We start from the raw sequence: 23,844 nt of genomic DNA, 5'->3' as shown, positions 1-23,844 counted from the left end.
GTGGCATAAAACAAGTCCTGGAGTTCCTAAATTCCTATCATATCCTTGTTTCCATCATTCTGTGAACCTATGGCGAGGCTACGAGCATTAGTGTTTATGTGCTTTTAACAAGCTTTAAAGCAAGATCTAATTGACCTCTGTATCTGCAGGTACTGTGGAGCAATTCATCCTCCAAATTCACAGCAGAAGCACAGAATTTGTTTTTTGAGCAGCTCAGCTCACCCTGTTCCTGGCATACCAGCTCTGTGTTCAGATCAGCAATTAAAAGATTGGAAGTCTGCCAAGTTACTTCTAGGAGAGGGAGAAAGATAAGGTGAGGAGAAGAGACAATGTTTAGCAGTTATATTTAAAGCCAGTTCTGATTTTTTTTTAGCTTTGAATTTTCTCAGGTCCTAGTAAAAATCAGGTGAGGCTTTGATTTAAAATAGAGAAACATACAGTAAAACCATGTTTAGGAATGCAAAGAAAGTAACCTTTACAAGCTGAGCCTTTAAAACCATGTCTGCCATGACTGCTCCCATATTTCTTTCCATACAGATTCCCTTTAAACTGTGTCTCTCACTGCCAGTTAAATAAAGGAAGACCTTTGTTCCAGCATGAAGAAGTGGAACATATTAATCTCTCTCTGGTTGCTCAAGCACACATTTAGAAAAGAACAGTTAGGAAGTGCCGAGATGGTGCTTGGCTTTCTGATTAGAAAACCTAGCATGCCCTGCTAGAAAACATACATCCTAAATACATATTCTGCAATGTGGTGTGTCAGAGTTAATGGGACTATAGCCATCCCTATCTCTAACAGTACAACAGCCATTTTCTAGTTAAGTGTTCTTGCATGGCAAGACCACTTACTGTTATCTCACATATATATTCTTATTATTATAGCCAAATTTACCACCCTAACTCCTCCCACAGTTTTTACACTACATAGACAGTAATATACCGAAACGTGCGGATTGTTCCCGATTGGTGTGCTATTACTTTGTGGAACGTTTCACCGAATGGTTCACGAAATATCGGCGTTTTTGTGGTGAAATTGGTCCCATAGGAATGAATGGCGGAATGTTCAAAACTAGAGTGGGAGCTGACAAAAGCTAGAGTGTGAGCTGAAAAATCAGGACATGATTTCTAAACTGCAATCACTCCCTCATTTTCTAGCCCACCTACACAAATCTTATATCAAAACGTTCAGCTATCCCTGCTGCCACTAAAACTGTCCACGGCTAAGCCATAGTCCTGATAGTTTTCACAATATGACCATTTGTTTGCAACTCACACCGCCCATTGACATTCATTAAAACTCCACTCTAGCCACCTCAAATTTGAAGGGCAATTTGTAAACTGTGACTGTGCCTTCATTTTTAATATTTCAGAGACATACTATGCATCAAAATGTAGGTCTGGGTCTTGGGATTCTCACAATATAAAGCTCTTCGGTGTAGGATTTATAATTTCTAAACAACAACCGTTTGAAGATGGCAATTGCCAGTGAAGTAAGCAAGTTGGAGCAGTTTGTTTTTAACCGCTCTTCTCTGCCCTTGCTGTAGAGTGAGTTGCCATAGGAACCCAGGTGTGTGAGCAGGCAGCAGAGTGATAAAAGCTAGAGTGTGAGTTGTAGACTACTGGTGGAGGCAAGAACACTTCACACAATTTCACCAGAAATGTAGCTTTTCTAGTGTTGTAATTGCTGTGCAAAATTAATCTTTTTCACAAGAACACTAGATGTGTGCCAGCATCTAATTACGTAGGTGGATTTCATTGAAATATGGGTTATAGCCGGTGATGTATTTAGGTTTCATGCTGCCCTAGGCTACACAAAAATTGTCTCCCCCAATGGAGAGACCCTGACACTGACAAACACCCCCCTCCCCCAGGAAAAGAGCCTGACATTGACCAACAACACCCCACCCGAGAGACCCTTCCACTAGCACTGCCCCCCATACACTGGCAACCCCCCACCCCGGCAAGAGAGAAGACACTCACCTTCACAGCTCCGGACATCCCCAGGAACAAGAGTTAGGCTCTTCATACACCATCAAGCAGCCCCTCTCAGATCCCACCTGGTCCCCATGCTGCGTGTGTCTTTTCTTCCATCCCTTCTTTTGGGGGGCAGCGCTGCCCCCTTAAAAAATGCCGTCGCCCCCTGCAAAATATGCCACCCTAGGCAAATGCCTTGTTTGCCTTGTGGTAAATACACCCCTGGTTATAACTAACCATGGTTCCTAACACTGACGTACAAAGCTGTCCACCATACTGCCCCGAACTACATCACTGACCTAATATCCAAGTACCGCCCAGCACGCACACTCCGCTCCTCACAAGACCTCCTTCTCTCTAGTTCCCTGGTCTCCTCCTCCCATGCCCGCCTCCAGGACTTCTCCAGGGTGTCACCCATCCTCTGGAACTCCCTGCCCCAACCCATCAGATTATCACCTACTCTCCTCTCCTTTAGGCGCACCCTGAAAACCCATCTCTTCAGGGAAGCCTACCTCACCCCCTGCTAACTTGCTGACCTCCTCCACTCTTCCTACCACTCCATCCCCCACAGCTATCTCCTCCTGTACCACTGCCCCATCCCTTCTAGATTGTAAGCTCGAAAGAGCAGGGCCCTCGATCCCCTCATGTTTTGCATTGTATTGGTATTGTTCTGTCACATGTTCTGTCCCCCTTTGTAATGTACAGCGCTGAGTGAACTATTGGCGCTTTATAAATACTGTATAATAATAATAATAATAACTATATAATACTATTACACACATACAGTATATGACAGAGCAATAAAAACTAAACCCTAAAGTTACAAGGAAATATAAAGAAAATACAAATCAAAATTATATAGATATGTGCTTTTTTATTGTTTTTTTCAATATTTTATTCTGTTTCATAACTTAGATGCAAGGCTGTTTCAACATTATTCCATGCTTCCCTTTAAGAAACAGTGTAATTTGAATTTTGTTTTGTTTACGGAGCAGTCAAGCTTTGCAGTACAATGTAATTTTCCTCGAGAATAGTATATTTTTGTTGAGCAGGTGTACAAATAGGATTGTGTTTCATTTGCTATGCCTTGGCTGTATATGAGCTGCTTCACAACTGTAATAATAAAACACTTAAAATAGAAAAGACATTATGGTCATATGTTATTGAACAGGTTTGGTTTAAAAGTATTTCTTTTATTGTTGCGTTATTTACACAGGGGTGGATACAATTATAATTCATGGAGCAGAGGAAGACAAACTGGAGCTATAAAGTTGACTCTTGTAACCTAAAGTGTTACTAAACCCAGGACCCTGCATTCACTATATCTGGTCTCCCACAGTGCACACAACATGAAAATGCAATTATTGTAGTAAATATAAACTGCTAAATACCTTTTCTCATCAGCAGTAAATAGCAGTCTTGGGACTCCTATCAGTGTCCAGCTGAGCACTGGTTAAAGCTTGCAGGACTTTTTTTTTCTCCTCGCACTGTCCTATGAGCCTGCATAACCCCTGACCCTCTGTCTGGATAGTGCTGATTGGCCCTGTGCTGATCACATGCACCATCCCAAAGAAAAAAAAAACTCTCTAAGAATACACACCAAACTGAGCATTTTCAGAGTGACTACAAGAGCTCTGTGCTATCAGCAGATGGATTTTGGACAGCAGAAGAATGGGAGGGTCAGAGAAGACAGGATCAAACAGCCTTTTCACACAATGCGGAAGATTAACCCCTTAGGTTCCACAGTGAGTATAACAAGCATGCTTTACTGAATATAAAGACTGATTTTACTTTTGTGGGTTTAGTAACACTTTAACTGATGTTAGGATGAATCTCACATTAAAAGTTCTACCACAGGCTCTACATTTATTGGGTTGGAAATACCTTAGAAATCTTTATTTTAAAACAGCACAAAAAGGGAGTGAGAAATACAGGTGCATTGCAATTAATTAGAATATTATCAAAATTGTATTGATTTCAGTAATTTAATTCAAAAAGTTAAATTTATACATTATATAGCTTCATCACACACAGATTGATATATTTCAAACATTTCTTTCTTTTAGTTTTGATGATTATGGCTTACAGCTAGTGAAAACCCAAAAATCAGTAACTCAGAATATTACATATTATGTACAGTATAGTATGCTCACAATACTTGGTTGGGGCTCCTTTTGCATGAATGACTGCATAAAATGCAGTGTGGCATCGAGGCGATCAGCCTGTGGCACTACTGAGGTGTTACGGAACTCCAGGTTGCTTTGATAGCGGCCTTCAGCTCGTCTGCATTGTTGGGTCAGGTTTCTCTCATCTTCTCTATGGGGTTTAGGTCAGAGGAGTTTGCTGGCCAATCAACCACAGTGATACCATGATCATTAAACCAGGTATTGGTACTTTTGGCAGTGTGAGCAGGTGCCAAGTCCTGCTGGAAAATGAAATCAGCATCTTCATAAAACTGGCCAGCAGAGGGAAGCATGAAGTGCTCTAGAATTCCATGATAGAGGGCTGACTTTGGACTTGATAAAACACAGTGATCCAACACCAGCAGATGACATGGCTCCCCAAATCATCACTGACTGTGCAAGCTTCACACTGGACCTCATGCAACTTGGATTCTGTGCCGCTTCACTCTTCTTTCTGACTCTGGGACCTTGATTTCCAAATGAAATGCTAAATTTATTTTCACCTGAAAAGAGGACTTTGGACAACTGAGCAACAGTCCAGTCCTTCTTCTCCTTAGCCCAGGTAAGACGCTTCTGACATTGTCTCTGGTTCAGGAGTGGCTTGCCACAAGGAATGCAACAGTTGTAGTCCATGTCCTGGATACGTCTGTGTGTGGTGGCTCTTGAAGCACTGACGCCACCTGTAGTCCACTCCTTGTGAATCTCCCCCAAATTCTTGAATGGCCTTTGCTTCACAATCCTCTCAAGGCTGCGGTTATCCCTGTTGCTTGTGCACCTTTTTCTACCACATTTTTTCCTTCCACTCAGCTTTCCATTAATATGCACAGATATGCAATGACCTTTTGAGACTTACCCTCCTTGTGGAGGGTGTCAATGACTGTCTTCTGGACAACTGTCAAATCAGCAGTTTTTCCCATGATTGTGTAACCTACTGAACCAGACTGAGAGACCATTTAAAGGCACAGGAAACCTTTACTGGTGTTTTGAGTTAATTAGCTGATTAGAGTGTAACACCATGAGCCTACAATATTGAGGACTTTGGACAACTGAGCAACAGTCCAGTCCTTCTTCTCCTTAGCCCAGGTAAGACGCTTCTGACATTGTCTCTGGTTCAGGAGTGGCTTGACACAATGTTCTAATTTTCTGAGATACTGAATTTTGGATTTTCACTACCTGTAAGCCATAATCATCAAAAATTAAAAGAAAGAAATGCTTGAAATGTTACACCCTGTGTGTAATGAATCTCTAAAATATATGAGTTTCACTTTTTTAATTGAATTACTGAAATAAGTTAACTTTTTGATGATATTCTAATTTATTGAGATGCACCTGTAAATGTACTAAACCGTGCACATTTTATATAGAAAATATCACATTATACATTTTCTCTACAACGGTAAGTTAATCTAGTTTGAAGGAAATATCCATTCAAGGGTATAACTAGGAATCATGGACCACCCCGGCTACCTTTTTCTGTAGCAGCTAAATGCTTAAATCAAAGGCAGAAGACAATATCAACAATATACACCCCCACCACTATAAAGTGGGGCTTTAAATGTATCTTCAAAGGGTAGATATCAAATATATAATTTATCATAAAATATAAATAAAAAATAAAATGTATCATTTGTTAAATTCTATAATAACATCCAGTTACAATCAGGATCAAGTATCATGTTCTTAAACGCAGCACTCAACATTGACCCGTTTTTGCAGTTCCACAACCACTTCTTCAGAATAGGAGCTGGGGTATGAATTAGTGACAATATTTAAATCCCATGAGAAAAATATCTTCTTCAACCATCAATAGATCCACCATCAAGGCAGGTGAGAAAAGGCAATGGTCTCCCTATACCAAGGTTCCATTTTTGTCCAAACACCCTAATGTGTATAGAGGCCAACCTCTATACACTGCCACTGGAATATCAAAGGAGCAATCTAGTTATATATATCAAGGAATGTCAGCAGTAGAGCTATTAGCCTAGCCAATACATTTAGTTGTATTAGCAATATTAACAACCACAATGGTATGAACTGTCCTATAAGGTTTTAGCTGAGGAGAAAATCTGTAATTTGGGTTAATTTCAGCCTGATTCAGAAGTTTTAGAAATCTACACTGATAATACAGAAGAGCAAATGCTTCTTACTGCACTAGTGTTGACCCTGACTTTAGCCCTTCTACTAAAAACCTAACGGTTTAGTTCTTCTTACCAACTTCCATAATGGGGCCTATTTCCTGCCCCAGGCCCCATATTAGTCACATAAGTTGCTATTGTTACACCACTGATCCATTCTAAAAAAGCAGTCTTGATAATGACACCTCTTTAGAGGGTCCTAGAAGCTGGCAGGGCAACATTACTGTGGGCTAATGTGATTATGTCATTATATTGCACTGCTACATTGTTTTTACACCTCTTCATGGCGAAAGAGAGGCTTCTAAACTGCTCTGCTCAAAGCATATGTAATTGGTAGAATCTCTAAGTACAATTATCTTGTGCTAACATCTTTATTTTTTCTGCCACTATTGTAGGAATGGTATATTGTCAGCCCAGGCCACATCATTTCTTTCGGATTTGGAAAGGATGGACCTTATGCTCTTGTGTTACATGTAGAAATGAGTCCTGCTGCTGTCTACAATGGGAGAATTTTACAGGAAACTGATACTGCTACCAGGCAGGGCCAGATTTATATTTTCTGTCCCCCATGGCAAACTCTTTTCCTGAATCAACTATCCAGCCTTGGTATAACTCTAACATCAGACATCACAACCATACAAGACATGCTGATGTTAGGAGTGGAGAGACAGTTTGCACTTTCTGCATCAATACTGCTAAAACTAATGTACAGCAAAGTGTTGGACAAAGTTCCATAAGCTGAAATCGAGGCAGATATCTAGTACAACCAAAAGCTCTTCTATGACAGTCTAAATGAGTCCCAAAATACATTACTATGCAATGTACAGGCCTCAAGTTGTAAACAAAAATGTTTTCACCTTCCCTTACGGAATCAAATTCTCCTTCATTTGCACCTCACACATTCCTCCACCCAGACACTGGGTGGCCTACCGAGGCAGTGCTGTCAATCCAGAAAGCAGTGGGCAGAACTAAGTATGGCCGGGCATTGAATGACAATCTACAGGCTTGTGAATCAGCAGTGACAACGCTGATAGTCATACCACCTGCAACATTTTTACATTCCAATGTATTGCAAGCAGCCTACAGAGGTGTCAATGCTGCTTTGGATTCTGAAGCAGTGCAGCACTGTTGCCACACCATCACAGTAAGAGGTACTAGGTAGACTTCACTGTCAGGCTCGATGGGTATTTGTGCAACTTTGCTGGGGGACCAAAAGAAAACGATGCATTTTTTTTATAAGTTATACAGTAAGTGCAAAAGCACTTGCTGTATAATTAGGTGCTGTAACACATACTTATTTTTTTAATGAAGGGGGGTGTCGTTTTACTTTAAAAACACTATTCATCCAGTTATATATTAAGGTAATTAAATCTATTTTTACATTAAAATAGCATACGTTCCTGATTCTGTCCTGGCATTAGCCTCCTATATAACCCCCTCGTCCCTCAAGAGCAGAACTCAGGCTTCATTCACACTTAAGCGTTTTCTAGCTTGAAGCTCCAAAAAAGCTCAAACCTAAAAAATCAATTGTTCTCTATGGTGCCTGTTAGAGAAGGGTAAGGCCAGAACTCTGAGCCATTCATGCTCTATTGCTCTGCACAGTGCTGTCAGTCTGACCTTGTGAATGTACTTACAAGAAGGGGGTACAACAAGCCATGGTGCCTGATCACGCAAAGAGGCACCACGGCTTCAAGCTTCGAGCTGCAAGCTACAAAATGCTCAAGTGTGAATGGAGCCTTAGAGAAAGGTAAGGCCAGAACTCTGAGCCATTCATGCTCTATTTGCTCTGCACAGTGCTGTCAGACTGACACTGTGAACATACTTACAAGAAGGGGGTACAACAAGCCATGGTGCCTGATCACGCAAAGAGGCACCACGGCTTCAAGCTTCGAGCTGCAAGGTACAAAACGCTCAAGTGTGAATGGAGCCTTAGAGAAAGGTAAGGCCAGAACTCTGAGCCATTCATGCTCTATTTGCTCTGCACAGTGCTGTCAGTCTGACCTTGTGAACATATTTACAAGAAGGGGGTACAACAAGCCATGGTGCCTGATCACGCAAACAGGCACCATGGCTTCAAACTTCGAGCTGCAAGCTACAAAACGCTCAAGTGTAAATGGAGCCTTAGAGAAAGGTAAGGCCAGAACTCTGAGCCATTCATGCTCTATTGCTCTGCACAGTGCTGTCAGTCTGACCTTGTGAATGTACTTACAAGAAGGGGGTACAACAAGCCATGGTGCCTGATCACGCAAAGAGGCACCACGGCTTCAAGCTTCGAGCTGCAAGGTACAAAACGCTCAAGTGTGAATGGAGCCTTAGAGAAAGGTAAGGCCAGAACTCTGAGCCATTCATGCTCTATTTGCTCTGCACAGTGCTGTCAGTCTGACCTTGTGAATGTACTTACATGAAGGGGGATCAAAAGCAAGACAAACTAATCAGTATGCTGCTCCTTTATCATCCAATCACAGACTGATGTGAATCTTGGACCAGACCGTAGTGTAGTCTACTATGAAGTCTAAGCCGACTGCTGTCTGGCAATGGTGTCTGGAACACAAAAACTGGCTGGCCAGTCTTACAAAAGAATTTGCAGGTAAAATAGTTCACATATACTTCATATATTCCACTGTGTGTTTAGCTGTCTTCCTGAAGTTCATTGAAATACTGTTTGCCATGCAAAGAATTGGACTCAGGATATTCAAAAGCTACCCAAACACACCTGTGTCACGTCAAACCCAAGGTCACGTTGATTAAACATCTGAAGGGCCTGAACATTTGTCATCAAAAACTTCTTGCCACAATATATGTAGGTCTTACACTTCTTCAGAAGGACATATGCAAGCCCTAAGGATAGGGGAATTGCTAAACATTTGCATTTCATTATTTGTTTTTCAAATGACTGGTGTCGTGCTAACCGGTTATCTGAGAGAATACTATTTTTAACCACCTGTATATTTACTTTGTTGGTTCTGTCTTATGATGCATGTATCTGGCAAAGAACATGTGCAGATGTCATATTATGATGAATGATTATATAAGCATGAAACACTTTTAAACTGCTGATTGGAATAAGACATTTATCACAAACACAGATGACTGCAAACGCACACATGCAGGGCCTACAAAAGTATCCCAGTGTGTTTTTCACACATTGTAGAGTTTCACACTAGTACTGTTAAAAAGACCTGTTTGTGATGATCGAAATAATATTTGCTACAGATGCAACAATATTGTTTTGTTATCGGCAAGTATGAGCATCAATACTTTTGGTCAAGTACTTGCCGATACTTTGCGCTGCTATTTGCGTTCAGTGCAAATCACACTGCAAAGAATAGCATGTGATCTAAAGAGGAATGCGTGTGATTCCTGCCCAAATCGCATGCGATTTCCCCACCGTTCCTGTGTGAACCCAGGCTTGTCATAGCCTGAGTTCACACAGGAGCAGTGTGGGAAACCTCCGTGCACTGATCCCATGCTGTCACACAAGGAAAAGCCGCTTCACAGTTCTGGGGATTTGAAATCCCAGCGGCTTTCTCTCCTTTCTTTGCAGAGAAGACAGTATGGACTGAACGGCTTCTGATTGGTCAGCGCTGTGACAGCTTAGCCCACTGCAAACAGAGGAGAGAAAGCCGTGGGGATTTCAAATCTTTTCCTTATGTGACAGCATGGGATCAGAGCAGGGAGGTTTCACGCACCGCTCCTGTGTGAACCCAGGCTTGTCATATCAGCAGCGATACCCACCCTGTTGTCATATCGGCACCGATACCCAACTCAGTGTCATATCGGCACCGATACCCAACTCAGTGTCATATCGGCACCGATACATAACTCTGTGTCATATCGGCACCAATACTCAAATCAGTGTCATATCGGCACCGATACTCAACTCAGTGTCATATCGGCACCAATACTCAACTCAGTGTCATATCGGCACAGATACCCAACTCAGTGTCATATCGGCACCGACACATAACTCAGTGTCATATCGGCACCAATACCCAACTCAGTGTCATATCAGCACCGATACCCAACTCAGTGTCATATCGGCATCGATACCCAACTCAGTGTCATATCTTCACCGATACCTAACTCAGTGTCATATTGGCACCAATACCCAACTCAGTGTCATATCGGCACCAATACCCAACTCAGTGTCATATCTTCACCGATACCTAACTCAGTGTCATATTGGCACCAATACCCAACTCAGTGTCATATTGGCACCAATACCCAACTCAGTGTTATATTGGCACCGATACCCAACTCAGTGTCATATTGGCACCGATACCCAACTCAGTGTAATAATGGCACCGATACCCAACTCAGTGTCATATCAGCACTGATACCCAACTCAATGCCGATATGATACTGGTTCTCGTGAAAATGCTCATGGTACCCAAAACCAATACTTTGCGGTGGTTTGCGTCCATACAAAATGAATGGGCGCAAATCACTGCACTGCATTCCTGTTCAAATCACATTCTTTTTTTTCCGCCCATTCATTTTTTATGGACACAAACTGCACCGCAAAGTATTGGTTTTGGGTATTAGAGCATTTTCACGAATACGAGTATCGTATTGGCACCGAGTTGGTGCATCCCTAATATTTGCCATGTTTTTTCATATGAAATAGTGATGCCATTAGTTTTGCCCATGCATTAATGTGTTTGGGCAACCTCCCCACTCTTGTTCATTATATTTTAGCTAGGGATACACTAATCATGTAAAATCTATTTGTAGATTAACTTTGCCAGTCTCACTGTATGTCACTTAACGTCACCTTGTACTAAGTGTGATCAATAAATTGAGGATAGAGAAAGAATCTGTGGAATCCATAAAAAGTGTCCACACAAGTCGGCAGGGGTGATAGATTCATTTTTCAGGGACAGGTACATGAAGCTCTCCCATGGAGGGGTTGGTGGCACTGAGGCTGGAGTGTTCACACCATGGATACTCTGTCCAGTGCATGTCCAGCCCCTTGCTAGCCAGGACATTGTCAGCTGTACAGCCAACAGTGTCGTAGGAATGGACAACTCATCTCTGGACTATCAAGCTACTAGCCAGGAAATTCTCTGGCCTACACCTGAAAGTAAAAAAATAAAAAAGGGGCAAGGATGCATAATATTTGGGGTAACACTATCACCAGCACCCCTGCCCTTTTTTTTACCTTTAGCTATCAGTATGAGTTATCCATTGTTGCAGTTCATCTCAACTACCACCAATTTGCTTATCTGTGATCTGGCTGTATAGTGCCTTGAAAAAGTATTTGTACCCCTTGAAATTTTCCACATTTTGTCATGTTACAACCAAAAACTTAAATGTATTTTATTGGGATTTTATGTAATAGATCAACACAAAGTGGCACATAATTGTGAAGTGGAAGGAAAATGATAACTTTTTTTTTTTCATTTTACAACTAGAATATACACGATATTGCTACATTCAAGACAAGCCTCTGATGAAATAGTGTCACAGGTACTTAAACCAGCCATACACAGGTCGAATTCCGAAAGAATTGTCTTTTGAAAATCTTTTCTAAGAATTGTCGTTGAATTTTCGCATCATTAGTGGGTCACAGAAATGGCCGATTTTCGTGTGACCATCGAATTTGAGTAATCGGGCATGTTGGAAATTTTAAAAAAATGAACGAATTTCGAATCAATGGGAGAATTGTGCAAAAAATATAAAGCTGTGACCTGGAAAGAAAAGAAAATTCTTGGCCAGGAAAATTCTTTTCTGTAGCAACATGAGGAGAAATTCAAATCAATGGTGGCAACATCGGATTGCAAACCGCACAAAATATCTGATTTTCTTAAGGAAATTTGTTTGGAATTCAACCAGTGTACGGCCTGCATTAGGCAACCAGGAGCTTAGAGAACTGGGAAGCTTCTCAGGCAACATGGCCTGCACTAGCATGTCCTATATAGGGAAGTAAACTGGGAGGCGGGCTAGGAAGCGATAGAAGGGAAAGGAAATATAAACCCACAGAATAGCAGGTGACACCCAACGGTGAGCACAGAAGCCAAGCCACACATGTAAATGGAATCACAGGTCTAAGGGAAGCACTGCAGCACGGAGGTAAAAATTACACAGGCAGGAAAAATGCAGACTAAATTGTGACACCTAGAAAAAAGGTGAGCTTGATTCCCATTCTGATGCCTCTTCTTTTTCAGAGCCCTTGCTATCAGATGCCTTGCATGTGTGTTACATTTCTGTTCTTTTTAAAAAGCAGGGCAAGAGTGCCTGTTCACCAACCACAAGACGGAGGTAGCTGTTTGCATTCTGGGAATTGTAGTTACAGGCAGGAATGGCATATGCGGGTTTAGCCTGAGTTCACATTTGTGCGGCTCTATATATCGCATGTGATTCGCACAGGGACCGCACCACTTTCCTGTGCAAATCACATGCGATTTGTGTGCGGTGCAATTGGAGCCATACATTTTGTATGGCTCTATTCGAACCACACCGCACCAAAAACGTGCAGGACCCTTTTTGGGTCCGCACTAGAATTGGATCTCAGAAATATTCACACCTATGCGATCCGATTCTGCACGTCGCACCACGGTTTGCAGACCACTTTCGGGATGTTGCTAACTTAACATACACACCCGGAGAGGTTCGCATGAATGGGGAACGATTCTCCATGCGGTGCGGAATTCGCACTGAAAACGCTGCAAATTCGGCACCGCATCAGTGTGAACCAGGACTTATTTACTAAAGCTGATTCACTCAGAATCTGGTGCAGCTGTGCATCATAGCCAATCAGGTTCTAACCTCAGTTTGTTCAATGAGGCTTTGGCAATAAAACCTGTAAGCTGATTGGTTTCTATGCAAAAGTGCACAAGATTCTGAGTGAACCAGCTTTAGTAAACACACCCCACAGTATCATATACAGAAGACACTGATGTGACATCATTCTCCTTTAGTGATGGGCTTCATGTTCGAGTCGAACGTAGGTTAGACTTCTAACATGAGCCATTTGTGTATTCGCTGAAAACACGAACGGTAAGGGCGTTCGGCAGGCTGTTTGCCCGCCATTTTCCACAATGCACTGCACCCTGACAATGCATTGTGATTGGCCACAGCAACGCACTTGACCACAGGGTAACTACTGTATGCCCCCTTGTGATTTAAGAACTGACATCGTGGTGCTGCTGTTAGATGGCGGGAGCCAGCATCGAGAGCAGAGCGTTTTTTTTTTCTTTTTCTTTTTTTTCGGCCAGCAGTGGAAGCAGGCATTTTGATATTCGATCTACTTCGGGGGGACATTTTTTTATTTTTTATTTTAATAAAGGACCTGTCAAAGACCATCTCCTGTCATTTTTTACTACACTTTTTTTTTGTGTAGGCGTGAGTGGGCGTGGGAGTTCCCCTCAAAATCCATAGCAGACCCAAAGGGCTTGGTATGGATGGGAAGGGGGACCCCACTCCATTTTATAAAAACTATTTAAATTGTTGGGCAATGCCGACAATTCTTTTGACATTCAGGTTCCCCGCTGACAGCTGAAATGTTTTACTACTAAAATACTGTATGACTTAATAATATAACTCATGTGGTATTTTAGTACAGTAGCTGTGCGGTACCTTACCGCATACTCAGATGCGGTAAGATACCACTCCGTAAATTGTCCCTGTTCAAAGTTTGCAGTTGAACTTTCAGGTGGTTTGAATTTTCGACTGCGAACCGTACAAGGGGGTGTTCAGCCCATCACTATGCTCCTCCGTGTTACAATGCTGTACCTACAGTAGCAGAGGAAAAGTGGAACGAGGGATCAGAGTTTTGGTTCATAAGCTGAGAAAACAGGGGGCCATTGAAAACTGGTTCAGGGCATTTCAGAATCACAGCATAAGTGCTCATATATTATATTGCCAAAAGTATTGGGACACTCAACTTTACACGCACATGAACTTTAATAGCATCTCCACCCTGCAACATCCCTCTGTGTGCCTGCAGGAGGGAGAGGAGGGAAGCCGGAAGTGGTCCGTAGGTGGGCACACATGGGACCCGGGCAGCAGGGGAAGAGGATGGTGCACAGGAAGAGTGACTGTGTGTGTGTCTGTGTGTGTGTGTGGGGGGGGGGGTGGCTGGTAATTACTACCAATCCCCTGTATTGCTTATTCTGCAGCAGCTAACATCCAGCTGGAGGGAGAGGTGGAGAAGCCAGATCTCAGCTGCTGCAGAGAGAGGTGTACAGGGGAGCAGGGGGGAAGAGGATAGTGCACAGGAAGGGTGATTGGTGCGGCGGGGGGATAGCGATGTAAGTGATCTTATACCCCCTATCACATCTCTCTCTCTCTATTATATATATATATATATATATATATATATATACATATACACTATATTGTCTTACTCCGTTCAATACTGAGTTGGCCCACCCTGTGCAGCTATAACAGCTTCAACTCTTCTGGGAAGGCTGTCCACAAGGTTTAGGAGTGTGTCTATGGGAATGTTTGACCATTCTTCCAGAAGTGCATTTGTGAGGTCTGGCACGGATGTCGGATGAGAAGGCCTGGCTCACAGTCTCCGCTCTAATTCATCCCAAAGGTATTCTATTGGGTTGAGGTCAGGACTCAGAAAAAAAGTCAAGTTCCTCCACCCCAAACTCGCTCATCCATGTCTTTATGGACCTTGCTTTGTGTACTAATGCGCAGTCATGTTGGAACAGGTCTCACTCCAGAGAACACGTCTCCACTGCTCTAGAGTCCAGTGGCAGCATGCTTTACACCACTGCATCCGACGCTTTGCATTGCACTTGGTGATGTAAGGCTTGGATGCAGCTGCTCGGCCATAGAAACCCATTCCATGAAGCTCTCTACACACTGGTGTGCTAATTTGAAGGCCACATGAAGTTTGGAGGTCTTTAGCTATTGACTCTGCAGACAGTTGGTGACTTCTGCACACTGTGCACTTCAGCATGCGCTGACCCCGCTCTGTCATTTTACGTGACCTACCACTTCATGGCTGAGTTGCTGTTGTTCCCAGTTGCTTTGACTTGGTTATAATACTACTAACAGTTGACCGTAGAATATTTAGTAGCAAGGAATGGACTGCACAGGAGGCAACATATCATGGTACCACGCTTGAATTCACTGAGCTCCTGAGAGCGACCCATTCTTTCACAAATGTTTGTAGAAGCAGTCTGCAGGACTAGGTGCTTGATTGTATACACCTGTGGCCATGGAGGTGATTGGAACACTTGAATCCAATGATTTGGAGGGGTGTCCCAATACTTTTGGCAATATAGTGTATATGTTGATTTGATGTGGTTTGAACTTCATCCATGTACCAAATGTACGTACAAATATGGACGTGAACATCCATTTTGCTAAAGATCCTCCATCTTGTGTCATTCTCACTCCAAATCAGCCCCCCTCCCTTTCTGTTGAGTGGCAGGTGGTCTGGTGTGGCTGGTGAGTTCAGGAGTGCATCGGGCACAGCTGGATACCCTTCATGGTTGTAAACCCAATTAGCTGGTGCCATAGTGTCTGGGAGACTCTTGCTCGGAGCTGGTCGTAAAGCTATAAACCTGCCAGTCACTGGACTTGAAAGCATTCCGGCATAGCAGTAAAACATATATCTCATTTGGAAACCACTTTTCATACACTTTCATAACTTATCGTAGGAAATACATACAATAAAACAAAACATATATTCAGAGAGGTCATTTAATACAAGTCACCTGATACCTTACACCCCTAGATTACGCCTACCCGAGAGCAGAACGCGATATCTCTTTAACCGTCACAGCTAGATATGTTATATGTGATGTCTGGGCATTCAGAATCTCTTCTGCATATTATCCTACCAGTGGATAGGATGCTACATGTACCCATGGAAGGTTATTGACCATGGCATAACTTGGGAGGGATTTTGGTCCTAGCTTGGGTCTCTGCCTAGACCCCCCCCTCCCCAAATGAGGCGATTGGCCCTTGGCTTCAGAGACACCCCCTGCTGGGGAAGTACAAAATAGGCTGTCAGGCCTGGAGAAGTAAGATGAAGAGATCTCCCTTTTAACATCAGGAACCAATTTTGGGAGAAACGGTACCCTTTTGGCTCAGGACCCTTGAATCTGCTTAAACCAAGTACTTTGGCAAGCATTCTACCTCTCTAAACTTCTTTCTGTTATCTCTCTGCGGTGTTATTGCTCTCTGTATTTATATATATATACATATATATATATATATTGGCTACATCTTTTTCTGTAAATATTTTTATTGCACCATTTTGACCTTTTTAGTAATAAATCCTATTTTTAGTAATAAATCCTATCCTAGTCCTAAGTGTTGAACTGTTTCTAAAGCTCTTTAATGCAAACTAAGAATCCCTGTCTCTGAAGAGCGCCACTGTGTGTTTTAAACTTCTGCATACATCTGCCTATGGTGACCGTGTGTATACAGACGCTTATTCAAACATCATAGTGTTACTGCTAAGATTGGCGAGTTAACCCTTCCACATTGGCAGTGTGAAGGGTTAATTATGAAATTAACCTCACCCAGTAACAATCGCTCTCAGGCTGCGGCACATAGATTGTGGTCCAGTGAGCTGAGCGTGGCATTGTTACGCACGTGACAGCGCGGCTTTAGATTGGCTAGTCCTTCGGTCACAAGTTGGTGAGAAGGGCTGGGGGTCTGATGCCACGCCCGTCACAATCCAATCCGCATGACATGTGAAAAAACATTGCTTCTTATAGTGCCTATTCACATATGTTCGATGCACTGGCAGTGCGGATTCAGTGTGGATTGAAAAAGAGTCCTGTTTGATTTCTGAGAAGTGTGGTCCGATTCAGGTGCAGATTACAGGCTATTGACCTCTATGGGAACCGTTTCTAAACCACACATGTGTGAATGGGATAAAATCCTAACCTGAACCTGATGTAAATCTGACCTGAACCACTGAACAACTACTGTGTCAATTAGCTTGAAACCTGAGCTTCAATCCACACCGCACAAGTGTGAATCAGCTCTGAATCAGTGTACTTTATTCAATGACTTGGGCTGGCTGGTTTTTAAGTAAACAAAGGCATGCACAGGTAATACACTAAATAATTTAGAAGATTTCAGGCTGAGGCTGTGCGAAGCCAGGGCAGGTAGGTCTTGGATGAAGATGTTGAATTATCTATACTGCAGGTGGTGCAGTAGGGGAGAAGGTGCAGATATGGATAGGTGCACTTCTTTTACAACCAGGGGTGGACTGACAACTCATGGGGCCCCCAGGCAATAGGGGATCATGGGGCCTCTGTGTCCTTGCCCAAACTCAAAAAAGCCTATGAAAAAGGTACCAGGGGTATCTCATGGGGCCCCCTACTGACCCCGGGCCCTCGGGCAGTGCCCGAGTTTCCAAATGGTCAGTCCGCCCCTGTTTACAACTATAACATTCTTTAGATGGAACAATGTCTTTTTCAAAGTATTTACACAAATCCAATCTTAGACAATTGATATACTCATATATTCAATTACACTTAAAAAAATCCTAAATCACAAAGGAAATATGCCACATGTAGCTGCACATAAAGAATATGTTTTTAAGTACAGCGAATTGTATCTGACAGTATTTGGCACTTGCGGTTTGTCTATTTCAGTCTGTTACTTGGTTTCCAAAAGCCTAAAGGCACATTCAGGCACATCTGAAAAGGAACAAATGAACCTTCCGGAAAGGAAGTGAACAGGCTGCCGCAAAAGACTAAATAATGACTATGTTCTTGCTGTCAAGATTGGTACTCATGTTTCTATGATCAAACAGCAGAGAGGAAGCTACCAGAGAAATCTTGATTTTACTGTCACTAACAGGGCATTTGGGACATTCTGGGCAGTGATTACCCTTGATGTGTTCCAGCGCTTCCCTTGTTTCTGCATACATTTTTAGAAATATGTACTGTCCCTGTGCTTTCATCATGGTCTGTTGGTTGCGCTTGCATATTTTTTATGTTTATCCTCTTTTCATAAATTAGTAGCTTACAGTCAAATGTGGTCGCGCAGCAGATATCTTCCAGCTTGCTCACCCTAATTGATCTGCACAACACATGTGTCTTGGTATCAGACCTGTTGCTGGTGTCCTTACTTGAAGTCGAGGGGAAGCACATGCTTATAAAACTGTTTCTAATCATACGGAGCTGCGAGGAATGTGATCCAGTTGTTAGTAGACACAGCTGTGACTTACTTTTGTTGAGTTCTCTGGGAAAGTCTGGAAGCCTCTGCCACAGCTTTTCTTGCCTCAAACTCTTCCCTCTTTAAAACCTCGCCACTTCCTCTGTAGCCTAGCTCAACTAGCTGACGGGCTAACTCTTCATCCTGGAAAGATACATGATCGTTTATTACAATGGGAAATACATTATAACAAAGTTACTACAAAAAAGTTCTCAAGTGTAATGTATGTTTCCCCACAGTGAATCCTCTTCCTATTTTTTTCTCCTAAACTGCCTACTGGTGTGAGGATCTTCTGGTCAGCACAGTAGCTAAATGGTTAGCACTTCCACCTGGCAGTACTAGGGTCGTTGGTTCAAATCCCAGCCATGGCACCTACTGCCTGGAGTTTGCATGTTCTCCCTGTACCTACATGGGTTTCCACCAGGTATTCTGGTTTCCTTCCACACTCCAAAGACATGCTGGTAGGTAAATTGGCCCTAGTATGTGAGTTAGGGATCTTAGATTGTACACCCCTTGAGGGTTAAGGACTGATGTGAATGTACAATATATATGTAAAGCACTGCATAAATTGACAGCTATATAAGTACCTGAAATAAATAAATCTTCTCAAAACTCATTTCCATGAAGAAAGTCCCCCCTTCTTATTGATGTATGTATTACTGTCTCAGCCTCTCTTATAAAACAGCTAATAGCATAGCAAAATGAAAACAGTAATTATGACACAACTTATTTAACTACTTAAATAAGTAGCCCCAGAAGACATCTTTTGATGACAAAACGTGTCGGGCGGAGCCTCCCTTTGATGTCATCGGCCATCTTGGAAGCGTTTTTTTTTTTATGCTTTTTACCATTCTACAGCTTTTCTGATCCTGGTTTGTGAGGCTTGGGAGATATCTGATCCTGGCATGATATGGAAATCTGGATGACACCTTATATTGCTATTCTGGTTAAGACCCCCTATAATTAAGGGGTCTCTGCTTCTGGTAAGCCTCCATTTATTCACATGGTGGTGGTGCACATATTGGCGAAAAATTCAGTGGATTAGGATTCACAGAATTGATTTCACATTCACTATTGATTGTGGAGCATTGCATTTACATGGATGTTATTGTTTTCTGCATGGACTATAAATCACTATTTATTTGCTTTTTCACTGATTTGATTATTTTACATAGACATGAGTGATTTCACAATGATTATATGTGATAAGTTTAGGTTGTAACATTGTTATACAGAGCACAATATTTTATTTATTATTTAACTACTTGCCCTCTGGAATATTTTACCCCCTTCACGACCAGGCCATTTTTTGCTATTCAGCACAGTGCTACTTTAACTTGCAATTGCACGGTCTTGCATCACTGTACCGAAATGAAACTTATATAATTTTTTTCACACAAATAGAGCTTTCTTTTTACAGGTATTTGATCACCACTGAGTTTTTTTTATTAATATATAAACAAAAAAATCATAATTTTGGAAATAAAAAACAAAATGTTTTACTTTCTGCAATAAAACATATCTAATAAAAAAATTAAAAAATCTAATTTCTTTATAAATTTAGGCCAAAATGTATTCTCTTACATATTTTTGGTATAAAGAAACCCCAATAAGCGTATTATAATTGGTTTGCATGAAAGTTATACTGTCTAAAAACTATGAGATATATACTGGAATTCGTATTTATTTTATATTTTTATACTAGTAATGGATGCGGTCAGCGACCTATAGCAGGACTGTGATAGCACAACAGGCAATCTGAAACTAACTGACACTTTGTAGGAACTGACTAACTGACACTGCGATCACCAATGACACTAAGTCAGTGCTAATGACATACACTGACGCTATGCTAATGACACTGGCTGGGAAAAGGTTAACATCTAGGGGAAATCAAAGGGTGCATAACAATGCTTCATGTGCTTACTGTGTGCTGATTTACTAACAGATGTGCCATTTTATATTCTCTGCTTTGCAGGGAAACCAAAACCGGCACATCCCCGCTGTCAGGACAGAGCTCTGTGTTGTTTACAATCAATCGTTGGCCAGGACCCGCTGATTGGCTTGTACTGTAACTAATCACAGCACATCCGGGCAGCACATGTGCGCACGCTTCCCCTACCCGGAAAATCTGGATCATGTATCAGATACATGATTCAGCGCAGAGAAGACACTTTACATACTTGTAAGTGAGGTGATTGGCAAGCTGTTGAAAAATTTAATTTTGCTGTGTGAATAACAAAAATTAAATAGAAAGATGTCAAACAGGGAGCAGTCAGGCTTTTATTGCAGAAGAGACATGTACTGTCTCTTCTGCAGTATAATGCCCCTACCTACCTGATCGCTGTCTTCTCCAGCACTGTAAACTCAGCTTACAGTGCCAGGCCGGCATCCTGCGCATGCACAGTAGTGACATCATTCTACACTGGCCAATGAAGAGGCCCAAAGACCAACACTCAGAAAACAATGCCAGCGCTGGTGCACGACTGTTGGACATGTAAGTATTAAGCCTTTAGTTCTGCTTTATGCTTTTTGCATTCAAATGTAGACAGTCCAGCCAGAAGAGGAATAAAGCATTGCTTTTGCAAATCAGTGTAAGCGACATACACATCAGTACAGTTGCATTGTCTTGGCTCACTTTTGCTTCATCCCCCCTAATGTAAAGTAAAACTAAACCCTCCTATCTTTTACAGTCAAGGAAGGTGCCATCTTAACCTCTACTTGATCTGCAGTTGCCATGGTATAGCATATGCATGGTATAGCACAGTGGCTAAATGGTTAGCATGTCGGCCTAGCAGTACTAAGATCGTTGGTTTAAATCCCAACCGTGGCATCACCTGCCTGGAGTTTGCATGTTCTCCCTGTGCCTGCATGGGTTTCCCATGGGTACTCCAGTTTCCTCCCACACTCCAAAGACATGCTGGGAGGTTAATTGGCTCCTGTCTAAATTGGCCCCAGTATGTGTACCCCTTGAGGGTTAGGGACTGATGTGAATGTACAATATATATATGTATAAAGTGCTGTGTAAAATGGACAGCACTATATAAGTACTTGAAATAAATAATTTTATGACACCAGCCAGCAGTTGGTTTGACAGCTTGGTTGAGATCATAAGTAAATGCAACAGTTATCATTCACGGCGTGACTTGCATGAAACTGTTGAATCAATGGGTTTAGTTCTGCTTTAACCTGCAATCAGCTAGGTTGCAGTGCCAGGACACCATGTCAAACTTTGGACCAATTACAGCATTTTTTCCTTTTATTGTGGAAGGGCAGAAAGGGTGGTTCAGGCTCTAAGTGGCTTGCTGGGTTGATCCCAACATTAAAATCAGAATCTCTCAAGAGCAGACTTTAGCCCACTGTCTGCTGAAAATGGGCCACAGGAGTGTAGCCAAAAAAACTTTGACCATACTTTTCCTTTAAATAACAAAGCTTGTAGCAACCCAGAGCATAGAACATGGAAACAACTTATCAAAAACACATCTGTACCACACAGTGCATTGTAGAAATACTGCACATTTAGACGATCAGAGCTTCTGCTGCATTGATTTAAGCCTGATTCCCATTTTAGCTATCACTGATAATTTTGTTCAATCAGTCAACAGCTTGGTCAGGGTTTTTACACTCTCATTCAATATAGAAACAGGGCTGTCACAGTTCCTGGTCTTTTCTTTGTTTCAGAACCCACATGGAAGAAAAACATATTTGAAATATATTTTAAAAATATTCTTCCCAAATATATTGACATATATTTGAAATAGAGGAAAATGAATAAAAATTACAGTGCTGCAATTTTTATTTATTTTCCATTATGTATATTGCCTGATATGCGAGCTGCTTTTCTCAGATTTTTTTCATGTTTTGTAGTCACATGATTAGTATATTTACCCAAGGGCAGGTTAATTGTTTTTGATATATTTGAAATACTACAATTTTGGTCGTATTCAATATATTTAAAAAAAAAATAAAAAAAAAAAAATATATATATATATATATATATATATATATACACATACATACATACACACACATTGAAATGAATTTTTTATATATTACAAAATATATGAAAAATATTTTTTAAATATATATTTTTTAAATATATTCTTCAGATTTTTTTTAACATATAAAAAAGTAATTTTAACATATATTTTTACTTATATTTGTAAATGCATTCCCAAAATGTAGATTAAATGTATTTTTAAAGATATACAGTATATTTGAAAATGTATTTTTAAAAATATTTTTGATATATTTTGTAATAAAAACGCATTTCAAAATACAGTATATATATATATATATATATATATATATATATATATATTATGAAATGTATTGAATACAACCAAAATTATAGTATTTCAAATATATGTCAATATATTTGGGAAGAATAGTTAAAAAATATATTTAAAATATATTTTTCTTCCATTTTTGATATATTTTGTAATAAAAACGCATTTCAAAATACAGTATATATATATATATATATATATATATATATATATATATATATATGTCTAAATATATATATATTATGAAATGTATTGAAGACAACCAAAATTGTAGTATTTCAAATATATGGCAATATATTTGGGAAAAATAGTTAAAAAATATATTTAAAATATATTTTTCTTCCATGTGGGAAGGAGCACATTTTTTTCATGTTTTGTAGTCACATGATTAGTATATTTACCCAAGGGCAGGTTAATTGTTTTTGATATATTTGAAATACTACAATTTTGGTCGTATTCAATATATTTAAAAAAAAAATAAAAAAAAAAAAAAATATATATATATATATATATATATATATACACATACATACATACACACACATTGAAATGAATTTTTTATATATTACAAAATATATGAAAAATATTTTTTAAATATATATTTTTTAAATATATTCTTCAGATTTTTTTTAACATATAAAAAAGTAATTTTAACATATATTTTTACTTATATTTGTAAATGCATTCCCAAAATGTAGATTAAATGTATTTTTAAAGATATACAGTATATTTGAAAATGTATTTTTAAAAATATTTTTGATATATTTTGTAATAAAAACGCATTTCAAAATACAGTATATATATATATATATATATATATATATATATATATTATGAAATGTATTGAATACAACCAAAATTATAGTATTTCAAATATATGTCAATATATTTGGGAAGAATAGTTAAAAAATATATTTAAAATATATTTTTCTTCCATTTTTGATATATTTTGTAATAAAAACGCATTTCAAAATACAGTATATATATATATATATATATATATATATATATATATATATATATATATATGTCTAAATATATATATATTATGAAATGTATTGAAGACAACCAAAATTGTAGTATTTCAAATATATGGCAATATATTTGGGAAAAATAGTTAAA

At 40.2% G+C, this 23,844-nt stretch overlaps 1 protein-coding gene across 1 annotated transcript in view; it reads right to left on the bottom strand.

The window, feature by feature from the left end:
- Positions 1-23,844, bottom strand: part of CFAP299 (cilia and flagella associated protein 299) — a 620,116-nt gene that overhangs the window by 521,927 nt on the left and 74,345 nt on the right. The window contains exon 2 of the mRNA XM_089675483.1: positions 18,447-18,577. Coding sequence (XP_089531609.1) covers positions 18,447-18,577 — 131 coding nt within the window. The remainder of the gene's footprint in view (positions 1-18,446; positions 18,578-23,844) is intronic.

Source organism: Staurois parvus, unplaced genomic scaffold, assembly GCF_062004578.1.
Source record: "Staurois parvus isolate SC_StPar_1 unplaced genomic scaffold, SC_StPar_1.0 ptg000013l, whole genome shotgun sequence".
Lineage (NCBI taxonomy): Eukaryota > Metazoa > Chordata > Amphibia > Anura > Ranidae > Staurois > Staurois parvus.
The sequence above is the reverse complement of the archived record's forward strand: the minus strand, read 5'-3'. Positions and strand labels throughout refer to the sequence as shown.